Here is an 18,398-nt window from a genome sequence, read left to right as displayed (position 1 = left end):
GTGCCCTTCCCTGCTGTCTCCACCAGCTGCTGCCGCTCAATGATTAGCACTCTGCTCCCTCTCCCAAATCCATCTCCTCTATGTAAATACTACTACTATCAATCAATTCTCAAATAAAAACTTTTGCTTCTCTTTTAAAATCAAACACCTCCAAGCACTGCACACAATCCTCTTAGCAAAAATTTTAAGTTTGACTCAAGTAGAAATACTATATACTTGTCGCATGTCAAATTCAGACTCTGCTGCTACAAAAGGAGCAATAATGGATCCCCAGAGACAACAAGCGCCGACCAACGGTTCCCTTGCCGTCAAGAAACCTCCTTCCAAGGACCGACACAGCAAAGTTGACGGTCGTGGCCGAAGAATCAGGATGCCCATCATCTGCGCCGCTCGTGTTTTTCAGTTGACTCGCGAGTTGGGTCACAAATCCGACGGTCAGACCATTGAGTGGTTGTTGCGCCAAGCTGAACCTTCCATAATAGCTGCTACTGGTACGGGGACGACTCCTGCCAGCTTCTCCACCGTGTCCGTTTCCGTCCGCGGAGGGGCTAATTCTACTTCTCTGTCGTCGACTACTTCTTCGTCGTCATTGGATCATAAACCTTTGTTGGGTTCCACCCCTTTTCTACTCGGGAAACGTGTCAGGTCCGACGATGATAACGCCGGGAAGGACCAGTCCGGAGGGGCCACGGTGGGACCGGGCCTTGGGTCTATCGTGGGGCCCGCGGGGACACACACGGGTGCGTTCTGGGCTGTTCCAGCCAGGTCTGACTTTGGTCAAATATGGAGCTTCGCGCCCCCGCATCCTACGGAGATGGTGGTACAGACGGCGGCTCAGCAACCAGCTGCAGCTGCGTTTTTCGTTCAGCAACAGCAAGCGATGGGTGAAGCGTCGGCGGCTAGGGTTGGAAATTATCTTCCCGGTCATCTGAATTTGTTAGCCTCACTTTCGGGTGCTCCGGGAGGTTCTGGTCAAAGAGACGATGATCCTCGTTGAATTTGAGCGAGCCGTTTTACCATTTTTGTTGGAATATATATATATATATATATATATATATATATTTATACGAATACATATGTTCTATAAATATTTGTGTATCTTGTTGTCTTCATGTGTGTGGATGTGGAAGATCATTTTTAGCTGGAATTTTAGGGTTAGGCAATAAGGTTTTGAGGTGACAAATTGGGAGTTTGAAGTATGGCTGATGAATGGTTCAAATTAGGCCTTTTTCTTAGCACTTCTATTTGATGATTAATTAGGGTTTTAGGGCGTTCACAGTTATTTAGGATTTTGAGATTTTATGTTGGAGGAGAAGAGGGCCTCAAGAACTAGAGCTCTCATGAGTGATATATATTTGGGGATTTCCAGAATTTGGGTTTTCTTTCGTTATTAATCAGGTTTGCTTATTCCTCTTTGCTTTTGGGCAAGTACTTGCTGATTTCTTCTCCATTGAAGAATTAGTGAAGTTTTATTTCTCATGCTGAAAGAGGCTTAAAGCCTGGATTTTGAAGAATTCATACTTTTTCACATTGGCGAGTTCTTCACTAACTCTTGATAAATGAATGATGAACGAGCAAAGCAACAAATCGTAGCTGTGGATTGTACTGATGTAGAAAATATTGGGATTTTCTCCGGTTAACCGAAATTAAGTGACTGGCTGCTGAAAACCCAGGATTTGCTAGGATGATACTATGCTTGGCTTGATGTTGTGGATATATGGTCTCCCTAAATTTGCTGAAGTTCCCTTTTTTTTGCTTAAGGTGTTTGAGAATTATCAGTTCTTTGCTGCTACCTGGAGTTGCCTAGCATTGGAAATTATGATTCTTAAGTTCGTAGCTCATAATGTGCCATGGACGTGGTTTGACCTGGCTCTCTCTCTTCTGCTTTCAGTGTGTGTTTGATAGCATGATCTCAAAGGAGACTGCCGCGTGAAAGATTTGGTTCCTTTCTGTAAGAACTTCATTTTGGAAAAAACTTTAGATGTATTCTTAGCCATTTCTTAGATTTATCACCGTGCAAATAATGTGTCCATGTATTGTTTTGGGTGTCTGTTGTGTGAAATGTGAATAAGACACATTATGTTTTTCTCAATTTTAGTTTCTTCTGCACATTATCATTATTATTATCATCTACTTCTCTATGTAAGAGTGGTTTTGGTTTTGGTTTTGCTACTGATTATTTGTGCATTTCAACGTCTGGTTGTTTGATTTATATATACTTTTATCTCTACCTCGCTAACTCTTATTTCATCTTCTTTAAGTATCTCTAATCACAATAACTGATCGTATATGCTGATCTGATGGTTTGGGTTAGAGGTATAATGAATTGTCATTACAAGCTTTGTGAAAATTAGAAACTTGCATTAGTTTTCTTTGGTTTTGATGATATAAAGTTTAGAACGTTAAAACTAGCTATGATTCTTGGTTTAGTCCTTGCAAATTAGTTGCTGCTATGTGAGCATAATAACATTTCTCCAACCAATTAAAACATGCATTTGCATATGCTCGAATGCCACTTCCATGCTGATGGGAAAATTGTACAGTTTCGATTTTCGAAAAGTGATACTTAGGTAGGGAACTGAACTATTGTGGCTGTTTAAACTTGTACTTGCATGTCAATTGACTTAACAGTAATACTACTAGGAATGAGCATGAACTGCTGCAACTAGCAAGCATATTCATGGACGTATCATCATATGATTTGAAATCGATTGCTTGCGAAGATGATGACCGAATCATTGCTGCATTCCAAAAGAAGTTTGAGGTTTCTTTCCAGGAAAAGAAAATGGGGACATGAAGATTGATAGTATACATTGTTTGAAGGGGAAGGGAAAAAAACAACCAGTGAAGGCAGCAATGAACAAAGCAAATATTAGTGAAGAGATAATGAGTCAAAAAATCATTAATAATTGTACTTTTGTTTCTATATATTAAATAATTGCAGGCAGGTCCCAATAATTGATTGGGGGACCCTTTCCATTGGGGGATTAAATGGCTTGTTGAAAAAAAAAACTGGGGATTGTGTTATGATGTCATTGTACAATCTGAAACCCCTATCCCAATCCCCAAAATCTTAATAGCCATTTAGATTATGAACAGAGGAAAATTTGGTTGGGACCACCATATCCTTTCATTCATTGGGTTGGGACAGATCCTTTGGCCATTGAAGTATAGCACATGCAAGTGGAAGAGCAATGTTTTTGCAAATCATTTAAGATTTTGGTGATTATTCCAAATTTTCAAATGGTGTTTTTTGCTCCTCTTAGGGGAGCGTTTTACCCATGTATGTAGGAGATGGGTGGTTGGTCTTTATTCTTTAGGGTCCCATAAATAATTGAGGGCCCATAAACAGTGAATAGATACTGCTGAAACTGATTAATTGCCCTTTAACAATCAATAATTGAGGGTAAAATGTGAATGATTGAAAGATAAATTATACGGTCAGCTCGATCCCTCTGTATGGAGACAGAGGGTAGAATAGCTAAAACAATTATCTCTGACATACCTATTTACTTCATGTGGTGATCAATTTTTTTCGGGGTAGTTTTGCTGGGCAGGAGATTAATATAAGATGATTTTTAATTTTTATTTTGTTCAATTTAAAAAGTTGTGTAAATTTATAACAATTTTTGTTAATATGGGATTAAGAGTTTACAACCAAAAAGTTATACAAATTGTATATCATTTTTTTGTTACAATCAAAAATGTTAATAAGAATATAACTAGGGTCAACCTAATATATGTACATGTGTCAAATAGACCTTAGTTCAGGACAACATGTTTGAGAGGCATCAGATTTCATTTTTTTTGTACAGGGATTGCTGGAACATCATTCGTTGCATCACCGTTAGTTAAACCAAATCTGCTACCTCACAATTATTAATATTTGGCTGTAGAGTATTATATCAGGTGCCTACAGCATTGGTCAGTTGGGCAATAAAATTTTAATGGTAAAAAGGTAATAGTGAGTTGTCTTCCACTTTTTCACTTCACCATCACAACCGTCCAATTAAACTTATACTTATTATCCATTCAAATTTCTTTTCATTCTCCCTCCTTTATCCTTATCCAACCATACAATTTCAAATTAGAGAGAGAGATAAAACATTATCATATTTATCCCATTTTTTACCAAAGCATTAAAACCCCTCCAACCCTAGTAACCCACCTTTACCTTTCTCTTTTCCTTCTTCTTTCTTCTCTTCCAGCCGTTACTTCTCAAAATCTTAAAGTTCACATTTTTCTTTAATCCTTTCTTTTTCTTTGCTCGTTGAGTCCTTTTTTCCTACTTCTATTAATGGCTCCAAAGAAGAAGATAACCATGAAGGCTTCTCCTCGCACACCGACTCCACCACCGCATGCACCGTTAACAGTGTCACTAGTAGTCTCCAACACGTCTCTAGTACAGTTCCTTGATGTTGAACACTAACACCATTATAATGAGGAGTTTTCTGGTAATTATTTTTGCTACGAAAAGGGGTTCGATCTCTTCTCTGTTGAAGACCCACATGCCTGTGCCTATATCACCAACACTATAGCGAAGCTGGAATGGGAAATTTTTTGTGTTCACCCGAGCGATATAATTCAACAATTAGTTTGGGAATTTTACAGCAACCTAACTGTGGAACAGTATCCCATAGTTTATGTAAGGGAAAAGATGGTTCATTGGTGGGCAACACCTATTATCTTGCCCAGAGCATTATAATTCATTGGACCGGCTCTGAATATAACACTTCCAATTTCAACTTAAAATATTACTATGTTCAATCAAAAAATTTACTCTCTTTATAAGATTTTTTGTTGTAACCGTTTTCTATCTTTTTTGAGTTTTATTTTAACAAATTATATTTTAAAATTTTCACATTTTTTCATCTCAAAATGTTATTCTGTCCAACCTAAAATGTTATGTTTCGGATAAAATTTTCGGTTATAATCGAGTTCTATCATTATTTTTTTAGTCTTACATTAATAAGTTGTATTTTTTTAGCCTCTCCCTCCTAAGCATGATTTTGGTGTTGAAAATGCTTATGAGTTACTGCTCGCGTATAGAAGGGATCCCAAGTGGAATCTAGTTTGACAGTTTCAAATTCTTCGACGTACGAACATATGATTTTATGTTAGAATTAAATTTATAAAATCTTAAAATATATTAAACTTATAAAATTTAAAGGATAGTGAAAATAAATTATTAATAAAAATATAAAAAAAATTAAAATATACAATAATTTAGAATTTTTAACGTATTCCACTCTTCATTTGGCACATTTTAAGAGACTGTCAAAGGTTACACAGGTTTTGGAGCTGGGTTGATGGGAGGGGTCTTCCAAAACTCATCTGGTGACTGATTGTTTGATTTTCAAAAACTCTTGTTATGGTTTTGAACATCTTCAGGTTTGGTTCCAACAATTCCCAAGATGTTGGATAATAGGGGTTGTTAACTGACTTTACTGTGAAATTAATATGGTGGCAGATGTAATTGTCAAGTGGATTAACTTTTTACTTTTTCGATCGATTTCCTATGATGAGGTTTCTGGGGTGTTTTCTGATCTTATCAATGGAAATGTATCTGGTCCATTTTTACATAGTGATTTGTTGTTTTCTAGCCCTTCATTTATTATTTTTGGATCTCATAATATTAACTTTCTTAGGAGTAATTGTATTTTAGATGAGAATATATATTTTTAATGAAATTATATGTATAAATATATTGAATAATTTCATGGTAAAATATTACCTTGCAATCGTCTATTAAAAAATACAAATAAATCATATATAGAAATTGATTCTCCAAATATTTTTTTTGGTGATTATAAAGTAGTATATATTCGAAAGAGTCTCAATCATTCAAACTAAAGACCTTTAGTTTCAAGAGTGACGCTCTACCACTGAGCTATAGGGGCTCCGGTGCTCCAACATACCATATTTTATTACAAATTTATTTTTATAACTATTTTAATTTGATAATTATAACCATATTTATGCTCATGTCCGTATATTCTTTGCACATTTTAAATTTTATTTTGAGTTAACCGTATCACATGTACTTAAATTATGATTTTTATTCTAAATTAGTCTCTAAACTTTTAAATATTCTAATTTCATCCTTAAGCTATGACTATTATTCTAAATTAGCCCTGAACTTTTTCATTTTCATCCTCAAACTATGACCCTCATTCTAAATTGGTCTCCAAACTTTTTAACCATTTCAATGTCGTCTCAAACAATATGTATATACAAATCACATTATTTGTTAATAAAATCGTTAGGCAACTTATATTATTATATGTTTGAAAAAAATAAAATTTAGGTTAAACTATGCTTAAAACTAATTACATATTTGGATGACTTTGGGATAAAATTGAAAGATTCAAAAGTTTGGGGACCAATTTAGAATGAGAGTCATAGTTTAGGGATGAAATTGGAATGTTCAAAAGTTTAAGAATTAATTTATAATGAAAGTCATAGTTTGGGGATGAAACAGAAATACTTAAAAGTTAAAGGACCAATTTAAAATGAAGATCGTAGTTTGAGGATATATGATGCAATTAACTATTTTTTATATTAAAAGTTTATTTTTATAACTATTTTAGTTTTATAATTGTAATATAGATAATACTATTACATTAAATTATTTCTCATTTGAAGAAATTGTTGACATGGACATTATATACAAGATAGAAAGTGAATAAATAAATAAAAATGTAATTAATCGATAATTATAAAAGAGCGCAAATAATCATTAAATAATAAAAAGTTAATTATAAAAAATAATTAAAAAACTCAATTAAACTCTTAAGACAAATAAAAATATAAATAAATATCATAATTGATGGTGAAGGATAAGACTATCAACACTAACCCAAAAATATATATAACAAAGATTACATGTTAACAAATAATTTTATCACAACTTAAGTGTGATATTTTTAAGGTAGCTGCGAGCACCTATCAACATGAAAGAATTAATTTGAGTATTTAAAATAAGGATATATCAGTAAGATAATTAAATAAATATTAATCGAAGAATAACGTCAAATTTGACCCTAAAAAACATCAACAAGAATGAAAAAAATACTATTTTTCGGTCAAATTATATAAAAATAAGTGCTCAAACAATACAATTTTTCCATTTAGGTGCCTAAATTATTTTTCGGTCAATCCATATGCCTAATATTACAAATGTTACCAATCTAAGTGCCCCTGCCATAACGGTTGTTAAAAAATTTCGTTAAGCGACACATGTCACGTTCTAGTAATTTTGATTAATCATTAATAATAAAAAGTTAATTATAAAAAATAATTAAAAAAACTCAATTAAACTCTTAAGACAAATAAAAAATATAAATAAATATTATAATTGATGGTGAAGGATAAGACTATAATCACTTACACAAAAATGTATATAACAATGATGACATGTTCACAATTAATTTGACCACAACTCAATTGCGATATTTTTAAGGTAATTGCAACACATATCAACATGAAATAACTAATTTGATTATTCAAAATAAGAATATATCAGTAAGATAATTAAATAAATATTAATCGAAGGAATAACGTCAAATCTAACTCTAAAAGAAACATCAACAAAATGAAAAAAATACTATTTTTGGTCAAATTATATAAAAATAAGTGCCCAAACAATACTCTTTTTTTCATTTAGGTGCCTAAATTATTTTCCGGTCAATCTAGGTGCCTAACATTACAAACGTTAACAATCTAAGTGCCCGACCATTATGTTGCTAAGAAATCCCGTTAAGTGACACATGTCATGTTCTTGTAATTTTGAAGATTTTATTTAAAATATATTTTCTTTTAAAAAAACTTAAATTTTTTGATTTTTTTAAAAACTCAAAATTTGAAAACATTTATTCTAATACTTCTACTCACGTCGGTCACCAAATACTAATATTAGGTAAAAGAAGAGAAGAAAGGAGGAGGAGGGGCGAGAAAGGGCTAGGGGGAAGAAGGGGAATGGAGCATGGGAGAATGGGGACGAGTGGGATGGGCCAACTCGAGGGAGGGAGGGGGACGAGAGGGGAGCTGGGGGTAAGGGGGAACGAGTGGGATGGGGTTGGGGGGAGAGGGCAACTGAGACGGGAGGAGGCGGTGAGGAGTTATTTTTTATTTTTTTTAAATATAATAATTTATTTTTAATTTTTTTTAAAAATAAAATCTTCAAAATTATCAGAATACAAAACATATTACTTAACATAAATTTTTAACGGTCGTTGCTATTGGAACATTTAAAGTGATAATGTTTATAACGTTAGATACCTGAATTGATTGAAAAATAATTTAAACACTTAAATGAGAAAAATAATATAGTTTGAATACTTATTTTTATATTAAACTAAAAGATTATAAATTCATAAAAGGCAGTTGTTTAAGCTTTCAATAACGGCAGATGAGTAAATTTTGTTAAAAAAGTCACCTAATCTAATTTAACGATAGTTTTTGAGGTGTATCCATTGAATTTCAATTACTAAATGAAATGAGTATAAAATCAAGATCAATGACTAAATTATAAACATGTAAAAAGTATAGTGACTGAGTATGAAATTAGACTTGCAAGACAGGCTTAGCCCTGACTAAACGGCACCGTTCATAATGAACTAGACAAAAAAGAGAGGGTTTTGGAGTTTGGATTTATGTCATACTGGCCTGGTTTATTTTCCGTCGTCCTTCTCTTCCCGCTCGAGCTTGCAAAAGCCGTTTCCGAACACCATCGATGTGGTACTTATGTGTGTTTTACCACAGGTTGCTCGATTACCGGAAACCTGAAGTCGAGTCTTTGGCCGACCTTTTCGGAGCTTTTGAAGACAACCGGAGCAACAGGGTTTTACGATGGCGGCTGCCCCAACACCATCACCCTGACTCCCCTTTCCATTTCGTCGATTTGCCTACCGAAGGCATCGCCAGGAACGTCGCTAATCGAAGTAAGTACCACCCGAACTTCCTTTTTTTATATTTTCTTTCACTTTTGAAAAATTGTTTTTTCATTCTTGAAACTTTGAGGATCCCTTTGTAGGTATACTGGTGAAGGGGATTTATGAACTTTGGGGTGAAGGAACTAGCTATGAGGAGCTTGAAGAGGCTATTAAAAGCTACCCGGATGAACGTAAGTTGCCACATTTGGGGTCTGAAAGTACGTTTAAGATTACTGTTGATAGTTTCGGGAAGGTTATGAGCCTTCAGGAGCATAATGAACGGATTCGGGGACTCTCTTATATTCCTTTCAAGGTTTGATTCTTACTTTGATTTTGTTGATTGTTAAGTTTGCTTTGGATCACCAATTTCCTTTGGAACAGTAAAGCCATAGTTGGGGCATGTAAGAATAGGGAAAAACGAAATGTTATGCCATGATACTAGATTTGGGTGTGAATTTTGGGGATGAGTATGTATCTTACATAGTCATGGTATTTGGAGGATACTTCAAGCAGAATGAAGAGTCCAAGCTAAAATATATCGTATTTTGGTACCTTTTTTTTAATTATATTCTATCAGTATCTCTATGTTACCAAACTTGCCATGAGTGTTGGCTAGGAATGTGTCTGGCACTCAAATGCTTTATTTTCTTTTAAGTTTTTCCATATGTCCAACTAAGTACAGAACAGATATGCCAGATATGGATATTTAAAACATTAAAGAGTCCGGATTACATAAATCGTCTTTGCTATGGTAACTGTGATTAACATGTTTGCAGGGTCGAGTTAATTTAAAGAATCCTGATATCAATTTCTGGCTCATGGAAACTGATGATTCTGCAACTAACAACGGGCTTCCGCCAGTTGCACAAAGGAGAATATTCTTTGGTAGGGAAGTTGGTGGAGCAGATAGGAAACTTATCCCCACGTATCAATTGAAAAGCCGAAACTATCTTGGCCCGACAGCAATGGATGCAGAAATGGCTTTCTTAATGGCCAATCAAGCACAGGCTGCCCCTGGGAAACTTGTGTATGACCCTTTTGTTGGCACGGGGAGCATTCTTGTTTCAGCAGCTCGCTTTGGAGCCATGACGATGGTGTTGTATTTTTCTTGTTTTGTCTGATTTATTCTTCACCCCAATGCTTTGATTTTGGAAATCATATGAGCAACATCCTTGCAGTAATTTGTGTGCTGACAAATTGCTTGAATTCATTAAGGGTGCAGATATTGACATTCGAGTAGTGCGTGATGGGCTTGGCCCTGACTGTAATGTCTGGAGCAACTTCAAGCAGGTGAATCTGTAACATAACTAGTAATTAATTCCTTTTTCCTTAAATCTATCTGCAATGGATCTGCATGAGATTATTTGCTCATTTTCCCTGCATCTTTTTTAGTACGGATTGCCAATGCCAATTGGTTTGTTGAGGGCAGATAACAACCTTCCTCCTTGGCGTCCCGGATTAAAGGAGGTAATTTCTTGTAAAAATTGCTTTCTGTTGAATATGTTAGTGGATTCTTTATTGGTATGTGAATTTGATTTGTTCCACCTCTATGATTGTTTATCACATTCCTCTCAAGTATTGTTTTGATTGAAGATAATTGAAAAACACATATTATGTAGCCGATACATTTGCTTAGTTTGCTATGCCATCGTAATGTGTTATTGATGTAAACTAGTATTGTTTGAGAAAGTGCTCAAGTTTCAAAGCAACCTTTGTGATCTAGTGTATCCTACTTATTTGATGTATAAGTATTCTCTCTTGCTTTTGAATAGGTGTTTGATGCAATAATTTGTGATCCGCCATATGGTGTTCGGGCTGGCGGACGGAAATCCGGTGGTCGAAAATTGCTCAAGGGAGTTGTTGGACCTTACACTGTCCCCGATGACAAAAGGGCAGACCATATACCATCAACTGCACCTTATAGCTTAGCCGAGTGTGTGCACGACTTGCTTGACCTTGCTGCTAGGATGCTTGTAAAGGGTGGCAGGCTTGTGTTCTTTTATCCCGTGTCTAGAGAAGATGATTCGTCGGAAGATCATTTCCCGGAGCATCCATGTTTCGAGTTGGTTGCCAGTTCTGAACAGATACTCAGCTCGAGATATAGTCGGGTTTTACTCACCATGGTAAAGACATCCCCATACACCGAGGAACTCGCATTGGCGGCTCGGATAAAGCATTTGGAGTTCAAGGAGAATCATGCCAAGTGGTTAGAAGAGGGTAACAATCTTCACTCTTCTGTTTTCAGTCCGGCAGAGGTTGTTGAATCAGGTGATGCGAAAGTGAGTAAAGAATCAAAGCTCAAATACAGAGGGAAATATGTGTAGTCTCTGCTGCTGTTTTGACTTAAATATTGTGGTCATCCATGTTTTTATTCTGAATGACAGTGATGAAAAGATTGCTTGCAAGTAGCAGACAGTAGATGTAATGTTGTTTTATTCAAATTGTCATAACCATTTTTTATAAAACAATTAAATATTATTTTTAAAAACAATTATGACTTTAATTTGGAAAATTTGGTGATTTTGGAATTGATTTGAATAAAATAGAAAAGAGTCGCCATCGACCTTTAGGTTAGGTAGGTCGAATACCTAAAAATATCTTTTAAAAACAATTTTAAGAAAAAAAATCATTTTTTAAGACAAAGATGGTCTGCGTTTACTAAAGATTCAATTTAATGGATTCGGGAGTCGGTTACGTGTGGGGAAGGGTAAACACCCCCACAGTGCCCAAAATTGGTACTGTGTCATTTACGCATTGTCGTAGTGGTGGAAACGATGAATCGAATATAAAATTAAACTATTATCAATTTATTGAGATTTATTTAATTTGCCTCATATTACTGAATGTTATGGAAAATTCTTTAATTCAAAAAGAAACCTCGAAATTAACAATCCTCCATCGAGAAAGCTATTTCGACTATTTCTTATCCATAAAAGAATATTCCCTCATTAACAAAAATACGAATGGAATATATAAAAAAACGATATTTACATACAACAAAATAAATTGATAAAAAAACGAATATACATTGTAGAATAAAGATTGATAATTTGCCTGAAATGATATTAATTATCATTTAGAGACATTCATTGCAATGTTCGATTTAAAATGAAATGGATTAGCAAAATAAAATCAAATTAATTTCAAGTTCACATTTGTTCGAATGTCATATCGGATTGTATCACTTCGATCAAGTGATACTTTCCATGCACGTTCTACAAATTTGTGTTCTTGAAAACATTCGAACAATATTTAAATAAAAAAATGCAATATAAATAACTATAAATAGAAATATGCAAAATACAATATTTACAACAAATATAGTCAAATATATTTTTATATATGATACAAATACATAACATAAAAAACATGTACATACATAAAGAATTAAAATAAAAGAAAATTAATATTACAAACCCAACTATAATGACCAAAAATAAAGTACTTGAAATTTCAAAGACCAAAATAGCAAACACATAAACTCAAAGAACCAAAATAGTACAAACATGAATTTTAAAGGGCTAAAGTCGAAGAAACACAAGTTAAGGACCAAACTGAAATTACACAGAAACATGAAGGATCAAAAATATTTAAACCAAATGCCAAAACAGTGACTAAAATAAAAGATGCACCAATCTGAGGGCCAAATTCGAACATCAACCAAAATCACACAACACATGTAATAAGTGACTAAAATAAAATTATCATAAATATCATAGCCTAAACTAAAACTAATGAAATTGAAATAAATAACCAAATATGGACTGAAATGAAACAAATCTAAACTCTAAGGCGTAAAATCAAATAATTACACAAACCATGCAAATGAGGACTAAAACAATTTCACAGAAATACGGAGGATCAAAAAATAATTAAACAAAATGTCGGACAGTGACCAAAATAGAGCATTTGCAAATATGATGGCTAAATTCAAACACCCACAAAATATCATAACACAAGAAATTAGGACTAAAATGAAACTATTACAAACATTGGGACCAAAGTCAAATATCCACAAAAATGACATAACATACATTAATAGGACTAAAATAAAATATTTATAAATGTGATGGCCAGATTCGAATATCAAAGAAACATACATGAAATATTAAATCAGTGGCTAAGATGTAACATTTATAAATATTGAAACCAGAACCAAATATAAACAAAAAATGTTATAATACCTAGGATAGTGACTAAAATGTAAAAGTGAAAAGATAAAGGCTCAAATTGAAATAATGTAAACTTCATTCCATGGCTAAATCGTGCAGTTACAAAGGATCAGGGACCAAAAGCGTGGTTTACCCCTTTTAATATGAGAAACACGAGTAAGATGTTACAAAGATGCGAGGACCAAATAGGCTATTTACCCTTTCATGCTGAAACACGCATACCCTGAACCCCTAAAACGACGTCGTTTCGGTTTGGAAATATAAGCCCAAAACCGGCTTATTTCCTCCCCCATTTCTCATTTGGTTCCATTTCAGAAAATGGAGAAAGAGAGAGAGTTAAAACTCTCTCAACTTCTCCTGTTGGAGAATGAGAACAACGGCGGAGCCGCGACGGCGCACGGCGGAGCCGCGGTGGCCGGAGGTGGCCGGAGAGAAAGAGAAAAAACCAGAAACTTTCCTCTCAACCTCCTCTACCTCGATCCAACCTCCCCATAGCCTAAAACTCAACTTATCCCAATAGATCTATGGATTACCTCTCGGACAACTTGGAAAACAGTCCTTCGGTGTTCAACGGCTTCGAACAGAGGTAAGGTTTATTTTCTCCATTTTTTTTTTGTTTTGAATCTCTCCTGTCTCCGTTCTCTAAAAAAAATCCCCCCCTCAAATCCCCATTGCCTTCTGTTTTTATCTTTGCATGCGTTTGGGGTCTGATAGATCTAATAGGAAATGATTTCCTAGGCTTCTAGGAGATTTCATTATTTTTCTTGGATTGTCTGACTGAATGATATGATTCTAATCTCTGTTTGATGGACATCTATCACTGTTCGGTAGGTGGCCGGCGTCAGAGGCTGTCGGGGGTGAGGCTCGGCTGGGAAGTTGAGGAGTCAAGCGGCGGCTGGAGCTGGAAGGCCAAACGGCTGAGCTGATGATATTTTAGGGTTTCAAACCCTAAGCTCTGCGTGATCTGGACCGTTGGATGGGTCCAGATCCAATGGCCAGAAATGAGGCGGCTGGAACATTGAGATGAAACCCTAGCTGGGTTGTCAAGTGGGCCGGTTCGGGTCATCTACTGGGTTGTTGGACCGGGTCTGGGTTTTGATTGTAGTTGGGCTTAAGTGGATGGCCTGCACAAAATGTTGTAATATGTAATTAATAAACATAATAATAATAATAATAATAATAATAATAAATAATAATAAATAATAATAAATATATATAAATAAATAATAATAAAAAAGACCCGGACAAAAACGGGTGTCTACAGCTGCCCCTCTTTGCACATTCTGGTGTTAACAAGAATAGGGCAAAGACGACAAGACATCACGTTTTTGTCAGGTTCTCTCCCTTTTTCCTATAAATTGGATAATGTTGGTTGTTGGGGACGACACTGCTCATACGTGATGAAGAGGTCTGGTCGTCTAAGGGTGGATGATAACTCGGTTCCTACGTGATGAGGACGACTGGTTGGTGGATGACATGGCTCATACGTGATGAAGAGTTCTGGCCATCTTTAGGAAGGGTGATAACACGGTTCCTACGTGATGAGGACGACTGGTTATCTAGGGTGACACGGCTCATACGTGATGAAGAGATCTGGTCGGGGAATGACACGGCTCATACGTGATGAAGAGTTCTGGCCATCTAAAGGTGATAACACGGTTCCTACGTGATGAGGACGGCTGGTTATCTATGGTTGACACGGCTCATACGTGATGAAGAGATCTGGTCTGGGGAATGACACGGCTCATACGTGATGAAGAGTTCTGGCCATCTAAAGGTGATAACACGATTCCTACGTGATGAGGACGGCTGGCCATCTTTAGGAGTTATGGTTTCAAGAGAAACCAAATTAAAGATTTGTTTCAAAAGAAACAAACCCAAAGATTTGTTTCAAGAAAAATAAACTCAAAGATGATATTTTTAAAAGCAACTGTCTCAAAAGAGACAAAATTCGTTTTAAGGGAAACGACTCAAAGATGACGTTTAAAGGGAAACTGTCTCAAATGAGACAAAATTCGTTTAAAGGGAATTGATCTCAAAGATCAGTGTTTCGAGAGAAACAAACTCAAAGATGTTTTTGTTTCAAGAAAAACATACTCAAAGACTTTGTTTGTTTTGTTTCAAGGGAAACAGATTCAAATGATAGTAAAATTTTGTTTCCAAAGAAACAAACTCAAAGATTTTTCTCAAAGAAACTGTCTCGAGAGAAACAAAATTTTGTTTCCAAAGAAAGAGATTCAATGATTTTTTTTAAGACATTGTCATAAGAGACAAAACTTTGTTTTTCAGAAAATTGTATCTTAGTGAGACAAAATTTTGTTTCAACAGAAACTGTTTTAAGGGATAAAACCTTGTTTCCAGAGAAACAAACTCAAAGATGATCTTGTTTTAAGAGAAAATGTTTCAAGAGACAAAATTCGTTTCAAGGGAAACGACTCAAAGATGACATTGAAAGGAAATTGTATCATGCGAGACAAAATTTGTTTTAATAGAAACGATCTCAAAGGTGGGTATTTTCAAAAGAAGTTGTCTCGAGAAATTTTTTTCAAAGGAAACAAACTCAAAGATTTTCTTCTCAAAAGAAATTGTCTTTAAGAGATAAAATTTTGTTTCAAAAGAAATAGACTCAAAGATGAATCACATCTTAAGTAAGACCAAATTTGTTTCAAATGAAACAATCTCAAAAGTTAGTTTTTAATTAGAAACTGTCTCAAGAGAGACACATTTGTTTTTAAGAAATAGACTCAAAGATGATTTTGTTAAGAGAAACAAACTCAAAGATTTCAAAATGAACATATTCAAAGATTTTACTTCAAGAGAAACGGTCTCAAGAGATACAAATTCATTTTAAGAGAACAGATTCAAAGATTTTTGTTTCAAAAGAAATTATCTTAAGAGAGACAAAATTTTGTTTCAAAATAAATAGACTCAAAGATTTTTTCAAAAGAAACAACTCAAAGATATTTATTCAAAAGGAACTAACTCCAAGATTTTTATTCAAAAGGAACAGACTCAAAGATTTATCTCAAGAGAAACTGTCTCCAGAGAGACAAAATTCGCTTTAAGAGAAAAAGATTCAAAGATTGCCGATATTGTTTATATGGAAATAATCTCAAAGGTTTTTCAAAAGTGTTTATTTTGTTTCAAATGAAACAATTCAGGATTTGTTAAAAGGGGAAACTGTCCCGTGCGAGACAAATCAGCTTTGAAAATCTCAAGTGATATTAATTTTGCTTTAAGTACAACAACTTGAAATTTGTATTATGAGAGAAAATGATGTCTCAAGCGAGACGAAATTGCTTTAGATATAGTCTCAAATGAGACAAATTTGTTTTTAGAGAAATTGTCTCAAGCGAGACAAAGTTTGTTTTTGAGGAAACGATCTCAAGTGAGATCAACTTTGTTTAATGTGAAACAAATTCGAAATTTGGATCTCAAAGGGAAAAGGTCTCAAGCGAGACGAAATTTGTTTTGAAAGAACAACAATCTAAGGTGAGATAATTTGTTTTAAGTGAATCAAATTCAAAATTTGTATCTCAAAGGAAAAATGTCTCAAGCGAGACGAAGTTTGTTTTAAGAGAAAATTGTCTCAAGCGAGACAAAATTTGTTTTTAGAAAGCTGTCTCAAGCGAAACAAAATTTGAGAAAACGATCTCAAGTGAGATCAACTTTGTTTAATGTGAAACAAATTCGAAATTTGGATCTCAAAGGGAAAAGGTCTCAAGCGAGACGAAATTTGTTTTGAAAGAAACAACAATCTAGGTGAGATTAATTTTGTTTTAAGTGAATCAAATTCAAAATTTGTATCTCAAAGGAAAAATGTCTCAAGCGAGACGAAGTTTGTTTTAAGAGAAAATTGTCTCAAGCGAGACAAAATTTTGTTTCAAGAAAAACACCCTCAAAGGCGATAAAAAGTCTGTTTGTTCATGCACGTTGAGGAAATGTCTTGATTGTTGACTTCAGGAAGCCCAAATCATTGTTTCTGCAAGTTAGACATCTGGTCATTTCCGAGCTTTGATTTCCTGAGAGATCAAAATGATGCATTTTTGACTGACTATATTGGATGTTATGATGGATGTCAAGATGAATTTATTTGATTTTTTGTCCAATTTGTCCTCAAGTGAGGAAAAAATGTCTTTATTATATGATGAAATGTTTGATGCAAATTTTATATATTATGTATGTGTACATGTGTATGAGTTGATGTATGTTTGTGTATACTTTTCTCGATCTAGAAGGAGAATGATCGCGAGAGGCAGTCTTCACTCTATCATTGATTCAACTTGTCCGTTTTCACCATGGTGTACTCTTGCAACCTTGACCTGAGACATTTGTTTGTCCCATCAAATTTTCCCCCAGCAATTTGGCTTTCTCTTGCCCAGCTTCGATCTTGAGCTTCAGATAATATATTTTTTTTGAATTCCAAGATACGCCTCCAGAGAGATTATCTTATTTGAAAATGTTTTTCTTCTTCTTTTATTTTCAAAAGTCTGAAAATATCAATAGTTTTGAAAAATGTTTAATCAAAAGTTTTGAAAATATGCTCCTTTCAAGGTTTCACATTGACAAATCATAAAACAAGAGTTCATTGGATATCAAGAATTAATTACTCTTTTAATCCTTCAATAAGTTATAGCTATTTGACAAGTGTCAAGATCAATGCTATCTTTGAGAGATGGTTAAGTAAGGAAGGATCAAAAGTCTCAAGTGTTATTTTTGGTCAAAAGTATAGTGTTCTCATTTATTTGATGTTCTCTGATCTGATGGAGTAGCTTCTGTACTCAGTTATTGGAAGTGTCTGACTCCCAACTCTCATGTTCTCATTCATGTTGTGTGATGCCTCATCAAGGGATTTGAGCAATCTTCTCCTATGTATAATCTCATATTCGAGCCGCCCTTTCAGATTTTCAACTCGAATCCTCCTTTGGTTTCAAGACGTTACTCAGAATTTTACGTCTTTAACCCCCCTTTTTATTTTTCTCTATCATGCATTAAAGATTTTAGAAATCTTTATAAGTAAAATATTAATCCTGATAGGCGGGATGAAATATGAGGATAGTCTCTTCCGCTTAGAAATCCCTGTATGATTAGAAGGGACTTGTAAGGCACGTAATGTAGGTCATGGTTCAGGGTTATGAAAGAAAGGGATAAAGGCCCAAACATGTTTTAAGGGTATTTGAACCAAGGATCAATTAACTCTGATGCCTTCGATCTTGTTTAGCTCAATTTGAATCTACTCGCATGTCCTTCTCTTGATGTTTTATGATCTTCGAGTCAAGTGATTCTAGAGTGA

At 34.6% G+C, this 18,398-nt stretch overlaps 2 protein-coding genes across 2 annotated transcripts; both read left to right on the top strand.

Moving 5' to 3' along the window:
* The first annotated feature begins 116 nt into the window (after window positions 1-116).
* Window positions 117-17,351, top strand: LOC120149564 (transcription factor TCP21-like). Its single transcript, XM_039162301.1, has 2 exons — window positions 117-1,024; window positions 17,341-17,351. Exon 1 carries the CDS (start codon window positions 224-226, stop codon window positions 995-997), a length of 774 nt encoding a protein of 257 aa, XP_039018232.1. The 5' UTR covers window positions 117-223; the 3' UTR covers window positions 998-1,024; window positions 17,341-17,351.
* Window positions 8,622-11,371, top strand: LOC120149562 (tRNA (guanine(10)-N2)-methyltransferase homolog). Its single transcript, XM_039162299.1, has 6 exons — window positions 8,622-8,942; window positions 9,035-9,246; window positions 9,710-10,027; window positions 10,149-10,223; window positions 10,326-10,400; window positions 10,706-11,371. Exons 1-6 carry the CDS (start codon window positions 8,735-8,737, stop codon window positions 11,255-11,257), a joined length of 1,440 nt encoding a protein of 479 aa, XP_039018230.1. The 5' UTR covers window positions 8,622-8,734; the 3' UTR covers window positions 11,258-11,371.
* Window positions 17,352-18,398: the final 1,047 nt, after the last annotated feature.

This window comes from Hibiscus syriacus, unplaced genomic scaffold (assembly GCF_006381635.1).
Source record: "Hibiscus syriacus cultivar Baekdansim isolate YM2019G1 unplaced genomic scaffold, ASM638163v2 tig00111008_pilon, whole genome shotgun sequence".
In the NCBI taxonomy this organism is placed as follows: domain Eukaryota; kingdom Viridiplantae; phylum Streptophyta; class Magnoliopsida; order Malvales; family Malvaceae; genus Hibiscus; species Hibiscus syriacus.
The sequence above is the reverse complement of the archived record's forward strand: the minus strand, read 5'-3'. Positions and strand labels throughout refer to the sequence as shown.